Source organism: Salmo salar, chromosome 08 (genome assembly GCF_965601325.2).
Source record: "Salmo salar chromosome 08, fSalSal1, whole genome shotgun sequence".
NCBI classification, from domain to species: domain Eukaryota; kingdom Metazoa; phylum Chordata; class Actinopteri; order Salmoniformes; family Salmonidae; genus Salmo; species Salmo salar.
The window spans coordinates 43,637,501-43,659,263 of record NC_138298.1 but is presented as its reverse complement, the minus strand read 5'-3'; the positions used below and the strand labels follow the sequence as shown (position 1 = coordinate 43,659,263).

Here is a 21,763-nt window from a genome sequence, read left to right as displayed (position 1 = left end):
ATCAATACATCAACCAGTCAATAAATCAATCAATCCATAATCACAGCATCAGGTATCATCATCTGGCCCCCAGGAGTGTAGTTCTAACTGAGTGGATATTGCTGGGTAGTGTTATAGCAGTAGAGGATGCTGTGTAGTGGGATATTAGTAGAGGATGCTGGGTATTGTAGTGCTATAGCAGAAGTGGATGTTGGGATGTGTAGTGATATAGCAGTAGAGGATGCTGGATAGTGGTATAGCAGTAGAGGATGCTGGGTTCTGGTATAGCAGTAGAGGATGCCGGGTAGTGGTATTGCTGTAGAGGATGCTGGGTAAAGGTATAACAGTAGAGGATGCTGGGTAGTGTAGTGGTAGAGCAGTAGAGGATGCTGGGTAGTGGTACAGGAGTAGAAGATTCTGGGTAGTGGTATAGCAGTAGAGGATGCTGGGTAGTGGTACAGGAATAGAGAATGCTGGGTAGTGTAGTGGTAGAGCAGTAGAGAATGCTGGGTAGTGTAGTGGTATAGCGGTAGAGGATGCTGGGTAGTGTAGTGGTAGAGCAGTAGAGGATGCCTGGTAGTGTAGTGGTATGGCAGTAGAGGTTGCTGGGTAGTGTAGTGGTATAGTAGTAAAGGATGTTGGGTAGTGTAGTTGTATAGCAGTAGAGGATGCTGGGTAGTGCAGTGGTATAGCAATAGAGGATGCTGGGTAGTCGTAGAGCAGTAGAGGATGCTTGGTGGTGTAGTGGTATAGCAGTAGAGGATGCTGGGTAGTGGTAGAGCAGTAGAGGATGCTGGGTAGTGTGATGGTATAGCAGTAGAGGATGCTGGGTAGTGTAGTGGTATAGCGGTAGAGGATGCTGGGTAGTGTAGTGGTAGAGCAGTAGAGGATGCTGGGTAGTGTAGTGGTAGAGAGGTAGAGGATGCTGGGTAGTGTAGTGGTAGAGCGGTAGAGGATGCTGGGTAGTGTAGTGGTAGAGGATGCTGGGTAGTGTAGTGGTATAGCGGTAGAGGATGCTGGGTAGTGTAGTTCTACCTTAACCAGTATGTATGAGTGGAGGATCATGAGGTTAGTGTGCATCTCAGCAGGGATTCTTATCTTCTGTGTCTGCAGCTCAGTGTACATGCTGAACAGCATGTCATGGGCGTTTTCTCCAATGTTAAATTATAGTGAAGTCATCAACACTATGAAATAATACATATGGAATCATGTAGTAAATAAAAAAGTGTTAAACAATTCAAGAAATAGTAAATAGTCTCTAGTGTAGTCTAGAGGTGAGTCTCAATAGTCTGGTTTAGTCTAGGGGTGAGTCTCAATAGTCTCTACTGTAGTCTAGAGGTGAGTCTCAATAGTCTCTAGTGTAGTCTGGAGGTTTAAGTAATTATCCGAGCCTGTTCTATCACCTGCTCTACCATTCTTCCCCCCTATTGATACATGGCTCAGCCCATGTATCAATATTGCTGCATTTCTAAACAATGTCTTTGGTAAGATTAGTAAATGATCCTTATGTCAGACCTTCTCTTGTAGGATGCCCCCTTTCATTTTCCACATGTCCAATTCTCCCTGGGGCCTTCATCCTTGGCTATCCTGTAATAATTCTCTGTCAAGTGTCTTATCGTCTTTAAGATTTAACAACTACTTTCAACAAAATTATAATTCTCTTTTCCTAGCGAATTTACCAAATATAACTTAAAATCAAAACTAAAATCCATGCCAATGGAGCCGATAGTCTCTCCATGAATTAACCTCTCTAGGGTAGGGGGCAGTATTTGCACGGCCGGATAAAAAACGTACCCGATTTAATCTGGTTATTACTACTGCCCAGAAACTAGAATATGCATATAATTATTGGCTTTGGATAGAAATCACCCTAAAGTTTCTAAAACTGTTTGAATGGTGTCTGTGAGTATAACATAACTCATATGGCAGGCAAAAACCTGAGAAGATTCCTTACAGGAAGTGGCCTCTCTGACCATTTCTTGGGCTTCTACACTCTCTTTATTGAAAACTGAGGATCTCTAATGTAATGTGACACTTCCTACGGCTCCCATAGGCTCTCAGAAGGCGGCAAAACGCTGAATGATGTCTTTGCAGGCCCTGGCTGAAAAACAGTAGCGCATTTGGATAATGGTCGATCAGAGAACAATGAGACTGAGGCGCGTGCACAAGGCGACACAATGTTTTTATTTTTTCGTCTTTGAACATAAACAGGGTTTCCCGGTCGGAATATTATCGCTTTTTTACGAGAAAAATCGCATAAAAATTGATTTTAAACAGCGGTTGACATGCTTCGAAGTACGGTAATGGAATATTTAGAATTTTTTTGTCACGAAACGCGTCGGGCGCGTCACCCTTCGTCACCCTTTGGATAGTGTCTTGAACGCACGAACAAAACAGAGGATATTTGAACTTAACCTCTTACATCTAGACGTTCCGCTAGCGGAACACCTGCTCCATTATCCAATGATGGGCGTGGCGCGAAATACAAACTCCTAAAATACAAAAACTTCCATTTTTCAAACATATGACTATTTCACAGCATTTTAAAGATAAGACTCTCCTTTATCTAACCACACTGTCCGATTTCAAAAAGGCTTTACAACGAAAGCAAAACATTAGATTATGTCAGCAGAGTACCCAGCCAGAAATAATCAGACACCCATTTTTCAAGCTAGCATATAATGTCACAAAAACCTAGAAGACAGCTAAATGCAACACTAACCATTGATGATCTTCATCAGATGACAACCCTAGGACATTATGTTATACAATACATGCATGTTTTGTTCAATCAAGTTCATATTTATATCAAAAACCAGCTTTTTACATTAGCATGTGACGTTCAGAACTAGCATACCCCCCGCAAACTTCCGGGGAATTCGCTAACAATTTACTAAATTACTCACGATAAACGTTCACAAAAAGCATAACAATTATTTTAAGAATTATAGATACAGACCTCCTCTATGCACTCGATATGTCCGATTTTAAAATAGCTTTTTGGTGAAAGCACATTTTGCAATATTCTAAGTACATAGCCCAGGCATCACAGGCTAGCTATTTAGACACCCGGCAAGTTTAGCACTCACCAATATCAGCTTTACTATTATAAAAGTTTCATTACCTTTTGTTGTCTTCGTCAGAATGCACTCCCAGGACTGCTACTTCAATAACAAATGTTGGTTTGGTCCAAAATAATCCATCGTTATATCCGAATAGCGGCGTTTTGTTCGTGCGTCCCAGACACTATCTGAAATGGTAAATCAGGGTCGTGCGCATGGCGCAATTCGTGACAAAAAAAATCTAAATATTCCATTACCGTACTTCGAAGCATGTCAACCGCTGTTTAAAATCCATTTTTATGCCATTTTTCTCGTAAAAAAGCGATAATATTCCGACCAGGAATCTCCTTTTAGCTAAACTGAGGAAAGTAAACAAAGCTTTTGGTCGACGCGGGCACGAGCCTGAGTCTCACAGTACTGTAACCAGCCACTACCCAAACGCGCTACTTTGTTTCAGCCAGAGCCTGCAAAGCCACGATTCAGCTTTTTACCGCCTTCTGAGACCCTATGGCAGCCGTAGGAAGTGTCACGGGACAGCTAAGATCCTCACTCTTCAATAAACAGAGACAAGAAGAACGACACCTTGTCAGACAGGCCACTTCCTGCCTGAAACCTTGTCAGGTTTTTGCCTGCCAAATGAGTTCTGTTATACTCACAGACACCATTCAAACAGTTTTAGAAACTTTGGAGTGTTTTCTATCCATATGTAATAAGTATATGCATATTCTAGTTACTGGGTAGGAGTGGTAACCAGATTAAATCGGGTATGTTTTTTATCCAGCCGTGAAAATACTGCCCCCTAGCCATAACAGGATAACTATGGATTATTTTGAACCAAACCAACATTTGTTATTGAAGTAGAAGTCCTGGGAGTACATTCTGACGAAGAACAGCAAAGGTAATCAAATTTTTCTAATAGTAAATCGGAGTTTGGTGAGGGCCAAACTTGGTGGGTGTCAAATTAGCTAGCCCGTGATGGCTGGGCTATCTACTCAGAATATTGCAAAATGTACTTTTGCCGAAAAGCTATTTTAAAATCGAACATAGGGATTGCATAAAGGAGTTCTGTATCTATAATTCTTAAAATAATTATGTTTTTTGTGAACATTTATCGTGAGTAATTTAGTAAATTCACCGTAAGTTTGCGGTGGGTATGCTAGTTCTGAACGTCACATGCTAATGTAAAAAGCTGGTTTTTGATATAAATATGAACTTGATTGAACAAAACATGCATGTATTGTATAACATAATGTCCTAGAAGTGTCATCTGATGAAGATCATCAAAGGTTAGTGCTGCATTTAGCTGTGGTTTGGGTTTATGTGACATTATATGCTAGCTTGAAAAATGGGTGTCTGATTATTTCTGGCTGGGTACTCTGCTGACATAATCTAACGTTTTGCTTTCGTTGTAAAGCCTTTTTGAAATCGGACAGTGTGGTTAGATTAACGAGAGTTGTCTTTAAAATGGTGTAAAATAGTCATATGTTTGAGAAATTGAAGTAATAGCATTTCTAAGGTATTTGAATATCGCGCCACAGGATTCCACTGGCTGTTACGTAGGTGGGACGATTTCGTCCCACCTTCCCTAGAGAGGTTAATATATATGAGCAAAGTATCCACGGGAAAAAACCAATAAACAAAAACGACTAACAGGCTAAGTACATACCAAAGACTAGCAGTGTTAGCACAACCACCCACAAACCCAAGTGACAAACATACTCCTAAATATTTGACTCCCAATCAGGAACAACGATCACCAGCTGTCCCTGATCGGGAGCCACACAGACCCACATAGAAATACAACACCCAGAACACATACACAGACATACTCTGCCACGTCCTGACCAAAACTACACAACAACACCCTCTGCTGGTCAGGACGTGACAGTACCCCCCCCCCTAAAGGTGCATACCCCTAATGCACCTAAAAAAGAAACCACAAAATCCCCCAAAACCACAACAAAAACAAATACAAATACCCCCTAAACAATAAGGGAGGGAAGGGAGGGTGGCTGCCATCAACGACGGCACTGTGCTACACCCTCCCTCCCCAACCCACCTATCCTGGAGGTGGCTCTGGTTCCGGCCTCCTGCCCTCCAGGTTGTAGGCAGACTCATTGGGGTCCGGGTTGTAGACAGACTCAATCCGTTGTGGATCGTGGGCAGGTTCCCTCATTTCCACGCTGTAGGCAGACTCATTCAATATACAGTTAGTCACATTCAGTTCTGGGTCATAGGCAGACTCCCTCGATTCCGGGTCGCAGGCAGACCCCTGTGGTTCCGGGTCACAGGCAGACCCCTTTGGTTCCGGGTCGCAGGCAGTCTCCCTCGGTTCCGGACTAGACACTGTTGCCGGATACTCTGGACTGCACACTGGTGCCGGATACTCTGGACTGCACACTGGTGCCGGATACTCTGGACTGCACACTGGTGCCGGATACTCTGGACTGCACACTGGTGCCGGATACTCTGGACTGCACACTGGTGCCGGATACTCTGGACTGCACACTGGTGCCGGGCTCTTGAGGCTGGGCCGACGCACTGGAAGCCTGGCGCGTGGGGCTGGTAGAGGTGGTACCAGGCTGAAGACATGCACCCTAGGGCTAGTGTGAGGAGCGGGAACAGGCTGAATAGGACTAGGCCAACTCATGGGAAGCTTGGTCCGGGTTGCTGGTACTGGTCGTGCCATACTGGAGGTACTCACTTCCGGGATAGCACGAGAGGCGGGAACCGGAAAGACTGGGCCATGGAGGCGCACAGGTGGCCTTGACCGCACCGCCTGCACAACCCGTCCTGGCTGGATGGAACTAGCAGCCCTGTACGAGCGGGGTGCTGGTACAGGGCGAACTGGGCTGTGCAGGGGCCTGATGGTTGCCGTGCGTAGAGCTGGAGTAGGGTAGCCTGGTCCTAGGAGGCGTACCGGCAACCAGATGCGCTGCGCAGGCATCCTCCTACCAGGCTGGATGCCCACTCTAGCACGGCATCTGCGAGGGGCTGGAATGGCACGGAGAACTGAATGTGACTAACTGTATATTGAATGAGTCTGCCTACATTGTGGACCGTGCGTATGGGTGAGATAGTGCGCACCTCAGCAAAACACGGCGCCCTTCACTCCATACGCTCCTCCACATAATCACGGGTAGCTGGCTTATGGCTCTTCCTTGGCCTAGCCAAACTACCCGTGTGCCCCCCCCCCAAAAAAGATTTCTTGGGGGTGCCTCTCCGGCTTCCTCGCCAGTCGTGTACCCCGGTAGCGTTCCCAGTCCTCACCAGCCTTTCGCCGTTCCTCCCTATTTCTTTCCACCTGTCCCCATGGAAGGCGATTCCTTTCCATCCTGGATCTCCTCCCAAGTGTAGGAGCCTTTTCCCTCCAAGATCTCCTCCCAGGTCCATTTCTCACCATAGTCCATGTACTCAGCGTTCCTCTCCTTGGTCTTGTTTAGGTGGGTGGTTCTGTAATAATTACAGCCGTGTTGAAGAGACCAAACTGCAGCAGGTGAAATGTACATACTCATCTTTTTAATATATATGAGCAAAGTATCCATGGGAAAAAGAACAATAAACAAAAACGACTAACAACAGGCTAACAGGCTACGTACATACCAAAGACTAGCAGTGTTAGCACAACCACCCACAAACCCAAGTGACAAACATTCTCCTAAATATTTGACTGCCAATCAGGAACAACGATCACCAGCTGTCCCTGATCAGGAGCCACACAGACCCACATAGAAATACAACACCCAGAACACATACACAGACATACTCGCCACGTCCTGATCAAAACTACACAACAACACCCTCTGCTGGTCAGGACGTGACAGAACTTTATCCACATTTTGTATCCCAGGTTCCAGAACATTCCCTATCAAAAGAATTTCACGTGTTTAATTAAAACTCAGAAACAAAACTTTCAAAATGCCATATGTGTATACCCCTTTAAGATATCCTGTCCCTAGGAATTTTTCCCAAAGAGAGCTAAACATTCCTTTTTCCATAAAATAACCACGAACATTTGGTCATCATTCCTTATCCTCTCTGGGCTAGGCGGGACGAATTCGTCCCACCTACGTAACAGCCACTTTAAGCCTGTGGCGCGATTTACAAAACCTTAAAAATCCTATTACTTCAATTTCTCAAACATATGACTATTTTACAGCTATTTAAAGACAAGACTCTCGTTAATCTAACCACACTGTCCGATTTCAAAAAGGCTTTACAACGAAAGCAAAACATTAGATTATGTCAGCAGAGTACCAAGCCAGAAATAATCAGACACCCATTTTTCAAGCCAGCATATAATGTCACCAAAACCCAGAAGACAGCTAAATGCAGCACTCACCTTTGATGATCTTCATCAGATGACACACCCTAGGACATTATGTTATACAATACATGCATGTTTTGTTCAATCAAGTTCATATTTATATCAAAAAACAGCTTTTTACATTAGCATGTGACGTTCAGAACTAGCATACCCCCCGCAAACTTCCGGGGAATTCGCTAACATTTTACTAGATTACTCACGATAAACGTTCACAAAAAGCATAACAATTATTTTAAGAATTATAGATACAGACCTCCTCTATGCACTCGATATGTCCGATTTTAAAATAGCTTTTTGGTGAAAGCACATTTTGCAATATTCTAAGTACATAGCCCAGGCATCACGGGCTAGCTATTTAGACACCCGGCAAGTTTAGCACTCACCATAATCATATTTACTATTATAAAAGTTTGATTACCTTTTGTTGTCTTCGTCAGAATGCACTCCCAGGACTGCTACTTCAATAACAAATGTTGGTTTGGTCCAAAATAATCCATCGTTATATCCGAATAGCGGCGTTTTGTTCATGCGTTCCAGACACTATCCGAAATGGTAAAGAAGGGTCGCGCGCATGGCGCAATTCGTGACAAAAAAATTCTAAATATTCCATTACCGTACTTCGAAGCATGTCAACCGCTGTTTAAAATCAATTTTTACACAATTTTTCTCGTAGAAAAGCGATAATATTCCGACAGGGAATCTCCTTTTCGGCAAACAGAGGAAAAAATCACAAAGGCGGGGGCGGTCGGGTCACGCGCCTAAGCCCAGTGTCCCTTGATCGGCCACTTGAGAAAGGCGATAATGTGTTTCAGCCTGGGGCTGGGATGACGACATTCTGTTTTTTCCCGGGCTCTGAGCGCCTATGGACGACGTAGGAAGTGTCACGTTAGAGCAGAGATCCTTAGTAAAAGATAGAGATGGAAAAGAAGTTCAAGAAATGGTCAGACAGGCCACTTCCTGTAAAGGAATCTCTCAGGTTTTGACCTGCCATTTGAGTTCTGTTATACTCACAGACACCATTCAAACAGTTTTAGAAACTTTAGGGTGTTTTCTATCCATATGTAATAAGTATATGCATATTCTAGTTACTGGGTAGGAGTGGTAACCAGATTAAATCGGGTATGTTTTTTATCCAGCCGTGTCAATACTGCCCCCTAGCCCTAACAGGTTAAACTACACCGATTCAGAAACCCAAACGTTAACTACAAACAAAACCTAATAATAACTCTACTGTACTTCCACAAATCATTAATCATTCGTTTTAAACTTCCTCGATGGTTCTGTGTACTTTAATTGAACATACACTACCCTTGGATACAATACTGTACTTCCAATCTATGAAACCCCCATATTTAACGTACTATTTGACTAATTTGACCCAAGCTTGCTTAAAACCTTAAAACCCCTTCAGTTTGTCTGCAAACCGGCCCATTCTGTTTGCTAGGAATACCCTGCCATTATACACACAACTGTGTTTAATGTGCACCGTCCCTGTAAAAATAAAATTAACTCCACCTGCAATTCACTTTACTGACTTGACATTTTTCCATGCAATGGAAACAGATTATAATGTTAGCTTACATTCACTTCCTGTTCAATTCACTGGTGTTACTAAACAATTGAACCACGAATCAATAACCAGAATTTATCACTAAACTTTTACGATTCCATTATTCAGACCAGAATCGCTTCCAGCCACATATAGTCCAGCGCTCACAACCAACTCTCCTCTTTTAACCCGGAAGGGAAAAACATGACCTCTTTTCAAACAACTTTCTGCCTTACCTCTATCGCAAGATTAAAACCAATGTTACAACTCTATCTCTCTTTCGGCTTCACTCTTATGAAATGTCCAAGACTTTTAAAAATACCATCTATATCGCCAAATTTATAAAATACTTCTTTCAACTCTTTTAGCATAAAAATAAACACCTTTCGGTGGTTACAATTACCCATCCGCTCCTTATAATTCATTAGATTTAGGTAACTGCCTTTTCCTTGATTCCGTCATTCAAATACAACTCCCATTCTCTATATATCCTTTAAGCAGGCCATTTAGACCACAAACAACGTACTTTATCGAAATCCCCTCGCTATTATTTTTGAATGAATCTGTCTTTCAATTTAAACTAAACAAGCTATCAAAACGTTCGGGTTATACCTTAAACAACCACTAACAACCGTATGTTTCCAGGCAAAACATACCAACAGTTGAATGACAATCAGCACCTCAAATTTTAAGCAAACGCTTTTGCTTATATTTCACAATTTCTGTAGTTGTGTCCGACTCGGTCACAATGTTCACAAGGTGTTTTAGAGTCTCTTGCATAATGCCCCGACTTCTGACAGTTGAAACATGTATTTGCCTTATTCCTATCCAATTTTTCATTTCTTTTTTTTCTTGAACACAGTCACCCTGACAGTTACTGTTCGATGCACTACCTCAACCGGTTCACTCTTTTTACAGTCTCCGTGATTATGACCTGCTTTATTGCAGTGTTTACACGGTGCCTCACAATCTCTAGCGAATTGACCCGGTTTGTTATCGTTAAAGCATCTATCTCCCCCTTTCTTTTGACTGTCTCCATCCACTTTTCTCAATAAGTTTGCTAAATCCTGTTCTCCTCTCTGTATCTCTTCCTCTCTACCTCCCTCGGCTCCCTGAGGACCAGCATATGGGGGAGGGGGTAACGGTACGGGCGGCACTTGATGTGGTTGTCTCTGTCTCCCTACCGCCACCTCGTTATCTGGGTTTTCCCGCCACCCCCTGGTCTACCAGGGAGGGGTACAATTTGGGCTTAGGTGGTGTCTCTGTGGTTGACGTGGGAGTCCTCTCCGTCTGAGAGGATTTACTACTCATGTTCATTAAATTACTATCGTAGGTATTCTGCTCCTGCTCACAATCTAGAATTTTAGAAGGAGTATTTGTATGAATCCTGAATTATCTTCTTATTCTATGTGCTTTTTTAAAACTCTGATTCAATTACAATCTGTGTCTACTTGCTATTGATCTCTATGTGTGTGCTGTTTACCGCTATTATCATTAACCTAGAATTTTAGAATAATTATTCGTATGGATCCTGACATATTATTTATATCTCACACGTATACGACTATAAGTTATACTTATTTTCTTGTCGTTTCTTGCAACTTTTGACTGATCAATATATCTATCTCAAACGCAAATAATTATATATTTTTTTATTCTATGTGTGTGCTTTTCAAAACTCTGATTCAATTTACTTCTATGTGCATCTCTTACCTACTGGTAATTTCCTCTAGGAAATATAGAATACTTGGTTGCTTTTAAAACATTTTTCTCTACCCAAACTTATAAAGACAGGTCACCAGTTATAAACTCCGTCCGGATATTTCCAGCGTCTAACACCCAAAGTACATTAAAATCCTCTAATCGCTCCCGCCTTTCACTTCCACATCAATCGCTTTTGCCTTTCACTTTCACATCAATTGCTTTTCATCATTTAATGATCACTCATTCATCATTTAATGTAATCATACAGGTGCTATCCCCAAAAAACTGAATAAAGCGCACTGACCTTGTTATTTGCAGCTGAGGTTTCAATGTTGGTAAAATCTCGTCACCGCCTCTGTCGCATACCAGTTTGCCACCGGCCTGTAAAGAACCCTCAGCAAGGGGCCAGGTCTTTGATCTACGGATATTTCATCCGCCCGTGCACGGTTTCGGTGTCTTCCCGGACCGACAGAGGCAGATATTGAGATCCGAGCTCGTAGGACCAATTGTCAAAGAAATGTTCTATCCTAATGAATAATTAACAATCAATAAGCCTTGACTAATCCCCAGGGTTTGTAAGACACTAGGTTAATTATTAGGCAAGGACTCAGCTTTCTGCAAAAGTCTGTGCAGTTTATTCGGAGAACGTTCTACCCAACATGCCCAAAGATGTTCATTTTATCTTCTCTCTCCGCTTACGTACACACCTCCACACCAACAGTAGAAAGCCTATGCACACACATACGCACAGACAGTAGGTGAACAGTATCTCTTCCTTGACCTCCCACCACTGTTCCAGCACTGTCTGTTCCTTTCCCCATAGATTAGGAGAACCTTGAAGGCTACTCCCGGTATCTCACACACCCATTTCTAAACTTGATGGGACTAACGTTCAGTACAATGACTTACAGTTTAGTATCTTTGCTACATAACTACTAATTCATAATGGATTATTGATTCATTTACCTTCATTAGATAATTCTCTTATCAGTCTCAATAGTCTAGTGTAGTCTATATGTGAGTCTCAATCGTATCTAGTGTAGTCTAGGGGTGAGTGTCAATAGTATCTAGTGTAGTCTAGGGGTGAGTGTCAATAGTATCTGGTGTAGTCCAGGGGTGAGTATCAATAGTCTCTAGTGTAGTCTAGGGGTGAGTGTCAATAGTATCTAGTGTTGTGTAGGGGTGAGTCTCAATAGTATCTAGTGTTGTGTAGGGGATTCTCAATAGTACGTTGTCTGTCTTATTAATGCTGCCACTAGATTTGGGTCAGGTGGAACTGCTAGTGAGCATTTTAATTTGGCAGTCTAGTTCGACTATTGAGATGCACCGCAATGAGGAAACAAAACTAGACTATTGAGATGTACCCCTAGAAGGATATTAGACCACACTATTGAGATGTAGCCCTAGAAAGATATTAGACCAAAATATTGAGATTTACCCCTAGAATGATTTTGACATGTCATTATATTCCAGCGCTAATGAAAGAAATGTCATATCTACATTCTTGAGTGTTACGTAATATATTAGATTTAATAATAACAAGACAAGTACAAACCAGGCGAGGCTCTTCAACAGTTTTAAAACATTGTAGTGGTCCACATTTTTGGTGATATGCCCAAAATAACTCAAAGTAAATATCATCCCGGTCCTGGTAAATTTAAATTTAAATATAGTTAATAATTAAAGAGGGAACTATGATCAAATAAAACATTTAAAAATTAAAAAATTAAAAATTGTACAATAGGAAAGTTGTTGTTTCTTTTAGTTATTTTCAGTATAAAAATTTGACTGATAAATAGTGTGCAAGTGTGAATACATCATGAATTGATGTCTGTGAGAGCCTATAAGTGTTAAATAATAGTAACTTGAAATAATAGTAATAATAATAATTATTATAATAATAGTAACTTAAAATAATAGTAGTAATAATAATAATAATAATAATATCCCTTTATTAATAATACTATAAATATAAATATTAATGAACAAAAACTATGAGAATTCTTAAAGTATTTCACAAATATCATACATGACATCAAAAAGTACATTTAGTTTTGTTTTTGTTTGTATGTAGGGGAATGTACCTAAAATACATATATAATTTTGCCAACTAACACGGTTAAAATGTGTTGTGTACTCTCATGCTTAAGCAGGTAATTCATATTAAAGCTAGAATCCTTAACTGAAACAATAACAAATTCACACCTGCTCTCTGTTTTTGGTAATACAAATGTGACCACTCTCAAATTCATAGAGGAGCTATGGTTGCCAGGACTGACCATCCATGATATCAGAATTATAGTTTTAATAATGTTTTAAAGCTATACAGTGTTTGTTTGCATTGTTTAGAAACATTGGAGTAAAACAAGCTTATATTTTGGGTTCTGATGGGGTACGACAGTTGAGCTAAACTCATGAGGCATTCATATGTTATATTCTTCTAGAATCAATGGGTAGATATAATTAATTTATAAGTCAAAAAATGGGTGTAGCAACTAAGGATTCTAGCTTTAAGGCTGTATCTATGAGAGCTGGGAAACCGTTGATTGGTTAAACCAATGCCAGAGCAGCTATGTCCCAGGCTATTGGTTAGCCAGCAGCTAGCAGAGCCACAGCAGCTATGCCCCAGGCTATTAGCTAGCCTAGCAGCTATCAGAGCCACAGCAGCTATGCCCCAGGCTATTAGCTAGACAGCAGCTGTACCATTAACAGAGCCAAACTGAGAGGCAAGGCAGCCAGAGAGAAGGCAGTGGGTTGGGGAGCACTTCCTGATGTGGTTGATGACCCTGAAAAAGTAGGAAAAACAGAGAAATTGTTCAGTTAATTACAAAAGTGGATTGTCTTTTCATGTTTCTGTTCAAATGTTGACTTTGCTCTTATAGATGTGTATGGTGACAGTGAAACAGGGGCGGACTGGGACCAGAAATTGGCCCTGGCATTTTTAACATATTGGCTCATTTTCCCCCAAATTATTAGCCAGATAATTATAATTTTCCCCCCCCCCCCGAAAAAAACATGATCATTTGCCCAAAATGCCAGATGGCCAGTCCGCCTCTGGAGATGAATACTTACCAACACTGATGCTGCCTGGTAGAATGTTCAGGGAGGTGGAACTGTTGGTGAGAATTGTCTGTGCGCTGCTTGAGCTGGGAACCGAAGACTGCTTGTCGAACACGAGGGTCATGTCGGTAACTACAGATCCACTCCTACTCAGGAGAAGGAGAGAAAATGGACAACCCTCAGAAATCATCATCATCATCACCAGAATCGTCAAAGTTTTCAAGTTTTAATGTCATGTGACCAAGTGCAGTGAAATGCCTTTTCTTGCAAGCATTAAACCCAACAATGCAGTAATCAATATCAATGTAGTAGTACAAATAACACAAGGTAGAACAGAAACCTAGTCAATCAGTAATGAGAATTCATACACTTACCTGAATGAGTTGACAATGGAACGACGGAAGCCTGGGGTCTTAGCATAAGCCTTGTTCACCTGCGTTGAAAGATAGGATGATCAAAGGATCAATGAAAACAGGGCCCTTGACGGCATTAACAGAAGCTTTGGTTTAATTCTTTCATAGTAAATAGACCTCTCAATAGTATCCTTTTTGACTTGGCATGTACGGCTCACTGATGATAGGGGTTTACAGGAGGCATGTACGGCTCACTGATGATAGGGGTTTACAGGAGGCATGTACGGCTCACTGATGATAGGGGTTTACAGGAGGCATGTACAGGCTCACTGATGATAGGGGTTTACAGGAGGATTGTACAAGTCTAAAAGGGACACTTACATTTATGTATGTAACCTTTATTTAACTAGGCAAGTCAGTTAAGAACAAACTCTTATTTACATTGACGGCCTACCCCCCCCAACCAAACCCTAACCAGGACGACACTGGGCCAATTGTGCACCGCCCTATGGGACTCCCAATCAGGGCCGGTTACGATACAGCCTGGAATCGAACCAGCGTCTGTAGTGACGCCTCTAGCACTGAGATGCAGTGCCTTAGACCGCTGTGATATAGACTGGAATCGAACCAGGGTCTGTAGTGGCGCCTCTAGCACTGAGATGCAGTGCCTTAGACCGCTGTGATACAGCCCGGAATCGAACCAGGGTCTGTAGTGACGCCTCTAGCACTGAGATGCAGTGCCTTAAACCGCTGCCCTATGATTGTCCCAAAAATGGATTGTCGTAAAAAGTAAAACAAGTGTCAAACAGCCTTCCTCCCAAGGAGGTTTCTGTGTGAGAATTGCCAGAACAATCTGAGCTACCAAAAATGTTTTCCACCTACGCTGGCGTGGAATTGCCCTGATACTTACGTTAGTGACCACGTTGGTAGACAGAGTCTTGAATGCTGAAGAGGACGGGTTGGAAAGATCTGAGTTGAACGTCTGGTTGAGACTGAACCGAAGACTCAGGATTCCTTCACTAGAAGATGGAGGGTCAGTTGATGCGACAGCAGGAGTGGTGGTGGTAACAGCTGCTGCAGGAGTGGTGGTTGTGACAGCTGCTGCAGGAGTGGTGGATGTGACAGCTGCTGCAGGAGTGGTGGTGGTAACAGCTGCTGCAGGAGTGGTGGTGGTGACAGCTGCTGCAGGAGTGGTGGTGGTAACAGCTGCTGCAGGAGTGGTTGTGGCAACATCTGCAAAAAAAAACACATTAAACAGGGCCACTGGAATGAAAATGGACCAGCCCATCTGGTCATTTGCCCAAAATGCCAGATGGCCAGTCCGCCTCTGGAGATGAATACTTACCAACCCTGATGCTGCCTGGTAGAATGTTCAGGGAGGTGGAACTGTTGGTGAGAATTGTCTGTGCGGTGCTTGAGCTGGGAACCGAAGACTGCTTGTCGAACACGAGGGTCATGTTGGTAACTACAGATCCATTCCTACTCAGGAGAAGGAGAGGAAATGGACAACCCTCAGAAATCATCATCATCATCACCAGAATCGTCAAAGTTTTCAAGTTTTAATGTCATGTGCCCAAGTGCAGTGAAATGGCTTTTCTTGCAAGCATTAAACCCAACAATGCAGTAATCAATATCAATGTAGTAGTACAAATAACACAAGGTAGAAAAGAAACCTAGTCAATCAGTAATGAGAATTCATACACTTACCTGAATGAGTTGACAATAGAACGATTGAAGCCTGGGGTCTTAGCATAAACCTTGTTCACCTGCGTTGAAAGATAGGATGATCAAATGTTCAATGAAAACAGGGCCCTTGACGGCATTAACAGAAGCTTTGGTTTAATTCTTTCATAGTAAATAGACCTCTCAATAGTATCCTTTTTGACTTGGCATGTACGGCTCACTGATGATAGGGGTTTACAGGAGGCATGTACGGCTCACTGATGATAGGGGTTTACAGGAGGCTTGTACAGGCTCACTGATGATAGGGTTTTACAGGAGGATTGTACAAGTCTAAAAGGGACACTTACATTTATGAATGTAACCTTTATTTAACTAGGCAAGTCAGTTTTAAGAACAAACTCTTATTTACATTGATGGCCTATCCCCCAACCAAACCCTAACCAGGACGACGCTGGGCCAATTGTGCACCGCCCTATGGGACTCCCAATCAGGGCCGGTTACGATACAGCCTGGAATCGAACCAGGGTCTGTAGTGACTCCTCTAGCATTGAGATGCAGTGCCTTAGACCGCTGTGATATAGACTGGAATCGAACCAGGGTCTGTAGTGGCGCCTCTAGCACTGAGATGCAGTGCCTTAGACCGCTGTGATACAGCCCGGAATCGAACCAGGGTCTGTAGTGACGCCTCTAGCACTGAGATGCAGTGCCTTAGACCGCTGCCCTATGATTGTCCCAAAAATGGATTGTCGTAAAAAGTAAAACAAGTGTCAAACAGCCTTCCTCCCAAGGAGGTTTCTGTGTGAGAATTGCCAGAACAATCTGAGCTACCAGAAATGTTTTCCACCTACGCTGGCGTGGAATTACCCTGATACTTACATTAGTGACCACGTTGGCAGACAGAGTCTTGAACTCTGAAGATGACCGGTTGGAAAGATTTGAGTTGAATGGCTGGTGGAGACTGAACCGAAGACTCAGGATTCCTTCACTAGAAGATGGAGGGTCAGTTGATGCGACAGCAGGAGTGGTGGTGGTAACAGCTGCTGCAGGAGTGGTGGTTGTGACAGCTGCTGCAGGAGTGGTGGTTGTGACAGCTGCTGCAGGAGTGGTGGTGGTGACAGCTGCTGCAGGAGTGGTGGTGGTAACAGCTGCTGCAGGAGTGGTGGTGGTAACAGCTGCTGCAGGAGTGGTTGTGGCAACATCTGCAAAAAAAAACACATTAAACAGGGCCACTGGAATGAAAATGGACCAGCCCATCTGGTCATTTGCCCAAAATGCCAGATGGCCAGTCCGCCTCTGGAGATGAATACTTACCAACCCTGATGCTGCCTGGTAGAATGTTCAGGGAGGTGGAACTGTTGGTGAGAATTGTCTGTGCGGTGCTTGAGCTGGGAACCGAAGACTGCTTGTCGAACACGAGGGTCATGTCGGTAACTACAGATCCATTCCTACTCAGGAGAAGGAGAGGAAATGGACAACCCTCAGAAATCATCATCATCATCACCAGAATCGTCAAAGTTTTCAAGTTTTAATGTCATGTGCCCAAGTGCAGTGAAATGGCTTTTCTTGCAAGCATTAAACCCAACAATGCAGTAATCAATATCAGTGTAGTAGTACAAATAACATAAGGTAGAACAGAAACCTAGTCAATCAGTAATGAGAATTCATACACTTACCTGAATGAGTTGACAATAGAACGATTGAATCCTGGCGTCCCAGCATAAGCCTTGTTCACCTGCGTTGAAAGATAGGATGATCAAAGGTTCAATGAAAACAGGGCCCTTGACGGCATTAACAGAAGCTTTGGTTTAATTCTTTCATAGTAAATAGACCTCTCAATAGTACCCTTTTTGACTTGACATGTACGGCTCACTGATGATAGGGGTTTACAGAGGCATGTACGGCTCACTGATGATAGGGGTTTACAGGAGGCATGTACAGGCTCACTGATGATAAGGGGTTTACAGGAGGATTGTACAAGTCTAAAAGGGACACTTACATTTATGTATGTGAACCTTTATTTAACTAGGCAAGTCAGTTAAGAACAAATTCTTATTTACATTGATGGCCTACCCCCCCAACCAAACCCTAACCAGGACGACGCTGGGCCAATTGTGCACCGCCCTATGGGACTCCCAATCAGGGCCGGTTGCGATACAGCCTGGAATCGAACCAGGTCTGTAGTGACCTCTAGCATGAGATGCAGTGCCTTAGACCGCTGTGATATAGACTGGAATCGAACCAGGGTCTGTAGTGGCGCCTCTAGCACTGAGATGCAGTGCCTTAGACCGCTGTGATACAGCCCGGAATCGAACCAGGGTCTGTAGTGACGCCTCTAGCACTGAGATGCAGTGCCTTAGAGCGCTGCCCTACGATTTTCCCCCAAAAACGGTTTGTCATACAAAAATAAAACATGTGTCAAACAGCCTTCCTCCCAATGAAGTTTCAGTGTGAGAATTTCCAGATCAATCTGAGCTACCAGAAATAATTTCCTACCTACGCTGGCATGGAAATGCCCTGATACTTACTTCAGATTGCACTTTGAAAGCCAGAGTCTTGAACTCTGAAGAGGACGGGTTGGAAAGATTTGAGTTGAACGTCTGGTTGAGACTGAACTGAAGACCCAGGGTTCCTTCACTAGAAGATGGAGGGTCAGTTGATGCGACAGCAGGAGTGGTGGTGGTGGTGGTAACAGCTGCTGCAGGAGTGGTGGTTGTGACAGCTGCTGCAGGAGTAGTGGTTGTGACAGCTGCTGCAGGAGTGGTGGTGGTGACAGCTGCTGCAGGAGTGATGGTGGTAACAGCTGCTGCAGGAGTGGTGGTGGTGACAGCTGCTGCAGGAGTGGTGGTGGTGACAGCTGCTGCAGGAGTAGTGGTGGTGACAGCTGCTGCAGGAGTGGTGGTGGTGACAGCTGCTGCAGGAGTGGTGGTGGTGGTGACAGCTGCTGCAGGAGTGGTGGTGGTAACAGCTGCTGCAGGAGTGGTGGTGGAAACAGCTGCTGCAGGAGTGGTGGTGGTGACAGCTGCTACAGGAGTGGTGGTGGTAACAGCTGCTGCAGGAGTGGTGGTGGTAACAGCTGCTGCAGGAGTAGTGGTGGTGACAGCTGCTGCAAGAGTGGTGGTGGTGACAGCTGCTGCAGGAGTTGTGGTGACAGCTGCTGCAGGAGTTGTGGTGGTGACAGCTGCAGCAGGAGTGGTGGTGGTAACAGCTGCTGCAGGAGTGGTGGTGGTAACAGCTGCTGCAGGAGTGGTGGTGGAAACAGCTGCTGCAGGAGTGGTGGTGGTGACAGCTGCTACAGGAGTGGTGGTGGTAACAGCTGCTGCAGGAGTGGTGGTGGTAACAGCTGCTGCAGGAGTGGTGGTGGTAACTGCTGCTGCAGGAGTGGTGGTGGTGACAGCTGCTGCAGGAGTGGTGGTGGTGACAGCTGCTGCAGGAGTAGTGGTGGTGACAGCTGCTGCAGGAGTGGTGGTGGTGACAGCTGCTGCAGGAGTAGTGGTGGTGACAGCTGCTGCAGGAGTGGTGGTGGTAACAGCTGCTGCAGGAGTGGTGGTGGTAACAGCTGCTGCAGGAGTGGTGGTGGAAACAGCTGCTGCAGGAGTGGTGGTGGTGACAGCTGCTACAGGAGTGGTGGTGGTAACAGCTGCTGCAGGAGTGGTGGTGGTAACAGCTGCTGCAGGAGTAGTGGTGGTGACAGCTGCTGCAGGAGTAGTGGTGGTGACAGCTGCTGCAGGAGTGGTGGTGGTGACAGCTGCTGCAGGAGTTGTGGTGACAGCTGCAGCAGGAGTTGTGGTGGTGACAGCTGCAGCAGGAGTGGTGGTGGTAACAGCTGCTGCAGGAGTAGTGGTGGTGACAGCTGCTGCAGGAGTGGTGGTGGTGACAGCTGCTGCAGGAGTAGTGGTGCTAACAGCTGCTGCAGGAGTGGTGGTGGTAACAGCTGCTGCAGGAGTGGTGGTGGTAACTGCTGCTGCAGGAGTGGTGATGGTGACAGCTGCTGCAGGAGTGGTGGTGGTGACAGCTGCTGCAGGAGTAGTGGTGGTGACAGCTGCTGCAGGAGTGGTGGTGGTGACAGCTGCTGCAGGAGTAGTGGTGGTGACAGCTGCTGCAGGAGTGGTGGTGGTAACAGCTGCTGCAGGAGTGGTGGTGGTAACAGCTGCTGCAGGAGTGGTGGTGGAAACAGCTGCTGCAGGAGTGGTGGTGGTGACAGCTGCTACAGGAGTGGTGGTGGTAACAGCTGCTGCAGGAGTGGTGGTGGTAACAGCTGCTGCAGGAGTAGTGGTGGTGACAGCTGCTGCAGGAGTGGTGGTGGTGACAGCTGCTGCAGGAGTTGTGGTGACAGCTGCTGCAGGTGTTGTGGTGGTGACAGCTGCAGCAGGAGTGGTGGTGGTAACAGCTGCTGCAGGAGTGGTGGTGGTAACAGCTGCTGCAGGAGTGGTGGTGGTAACTGCTGCTGCAGGAGTGGTGGTGGTGACAGCTGCTGCAGGAGTGGTGGTGGTGACAGCTGCTGCAGGAGTAGTGGTGGTGACAGCTGCTGCAGGAGTGGTGGTGGTGACAGCTGCTGCAGGAGTAGTGGTGGTGACCGCTGCTGCAGGAGTAGTGGTGGTGACAGCTGCTGCAGGAGAGGTGGTGGTGACAGCTGCTGCAGGAGTGGTGGTGGTGACAGCTGCTGCAGGAGTAGTGGTGGTGACAGCTGCTGCAGGTGTGGTGGTGACAGCTGCTGCAGGTGCGGTGGTGACAGCTGCTGCAGGAGTGGTGGTGGTAACAGCTGCTGCAGGAGTAGTGGTGGTAACAGCTGCTGCAGGAGTAGTGGTGGTGACAGCTGCTGCAGGAGTGGTGGTGGTGACAGCTGCTGCAGGAGTGGTGGTGGTAACAGCTGCTGCAGGAGTGGTGGTGGTAACAGCTGCTGCAGGAGTGGTGGTGGTAACAGCTGCTGCAGGAGTGGTGGTGGAAACAGCTGCTGCAGGAGTGGTGGTGGTGAGAGCTGCTACAGGAGTGGTGGTGGTAACAGCTGCTGCAGGAGTGGTGGTGGTAACAGCTGCTGCAGGAGTAGTGGTGGTGACCGCTGCTGCAGGAGTAGTGGTGGTGACAGCTGCTGCAGGAGAGGTGGTGGTGACAGCTGCTGCAGGAGTGGTGGTGGTGACAGCTGCTGCAGGAGTGGTGGTGGTGACAGCTGCTGCAGGTGTGGTGGTGACAGCTGCTGCAGGTGCGGTGGTGACAGCTGCTGCAGGAGTGGTGGTGGTAACAGCTGCTGCAGGAGTAGTGGTGGTAACAGCTGCTGCAGGAGTAGTGGTGGTGACAGCTGCTGCAGGAGTGATGGTGGTAACAGCTGCTGCAGGAGTGGTGGTGGTAACAGCTGCTGCAGGAGTGGTGGTGGTAACAGCTTCTGCAGGAGTGGTGGTGGTAACAGCTGCTGCAGGAGTGGTGGTGGAAACAGCTGCTGCAGGAGTGGTGGTGGTGAGAGCTGCTACAGGAGTGGTGGTGGTAACAGCTGCTGCAGGAGTGGTGGTGGTAACAGCTGCTGCAGGAGTAGTGGTGGTGACAGCTGCTGCAGGAGTGGTGGTGATGACAGCTGCTGCAGGAGTTGTGGTGACAGCTGCTGCAGGAGTGGTGGTGGTGACAGCTGCTGCAGGAGTGGTGGTGGTAACAGCTGCTGCAGGAGTGGTGGTGGTAACAGCTGCTGCAGGACTGGTGGTGGTGACAGCTGCTGCAGGAGTTGTGGTGGTAACAGCTGCTGCAGGAGTGGTGGTGGTAACAGCTGCTGCAGGAGTAGTGGTGGTGACAGCTGCTGCAGGAGTGGTGGTGGTGACAGCTGCTGCAGGAGTTGTGGTGACAGCTGCTGCAGGATTGGTGGTGGTGACAGCTACTGCAGGAGTGGTGGTGGTTACAGCTGCAGCAGGAGTGGTGGTGGTAACAGCTGCTGCAGGAGTGGTGGTGGTAACAGCTGCTGCATGAGTGGTGGTGGTGACAGCTGCTGCAGGAGTTGTGGTGGTAATAGCTGCAACAGGAATGGTGGTGGTAACAGCTGCTGCAGGAGTGGTGGTGGTGACAGCTG

General features: G+C 45.5%; 1 protein-coding gene across 5 annotated transcripts in view; it reads right to left on the bottom strand.

Annotated features, from left to right (window-relative positions):
- LOC123732928 (uncharacterized) overlaps positions 1–21,763 on the bottom strand; it is a 71,842-nt gene that overhangs the window by 42,169 nt on the left and 7,910 nt on the right. For 3 of the 5 annotated variants that reach the window (XM_082978706.1, XM_082978708.1, XM_082978707.1), the window contains exon 3: positions 18,243–21,763. This exon is cut by the window's right edge. In XM_082978706.1, coding sequence (XP_082834832.1) covers positions 18,243–21,763 — 3,521 coding nt within the window. Of the gene's footprint in view, positions 1–14,944; positions 15,268–15,379; positions 15,514–15,741; positions 15,801–16,593; positions 16,917–17,028; positions 17,163–17,390; positions 17,450–18,242 lie in introns of all 5 variants that reach the window. The other 2 variants (XM_082978710.1, XM_082978711.1) reach the window with 2 other exon arrangements.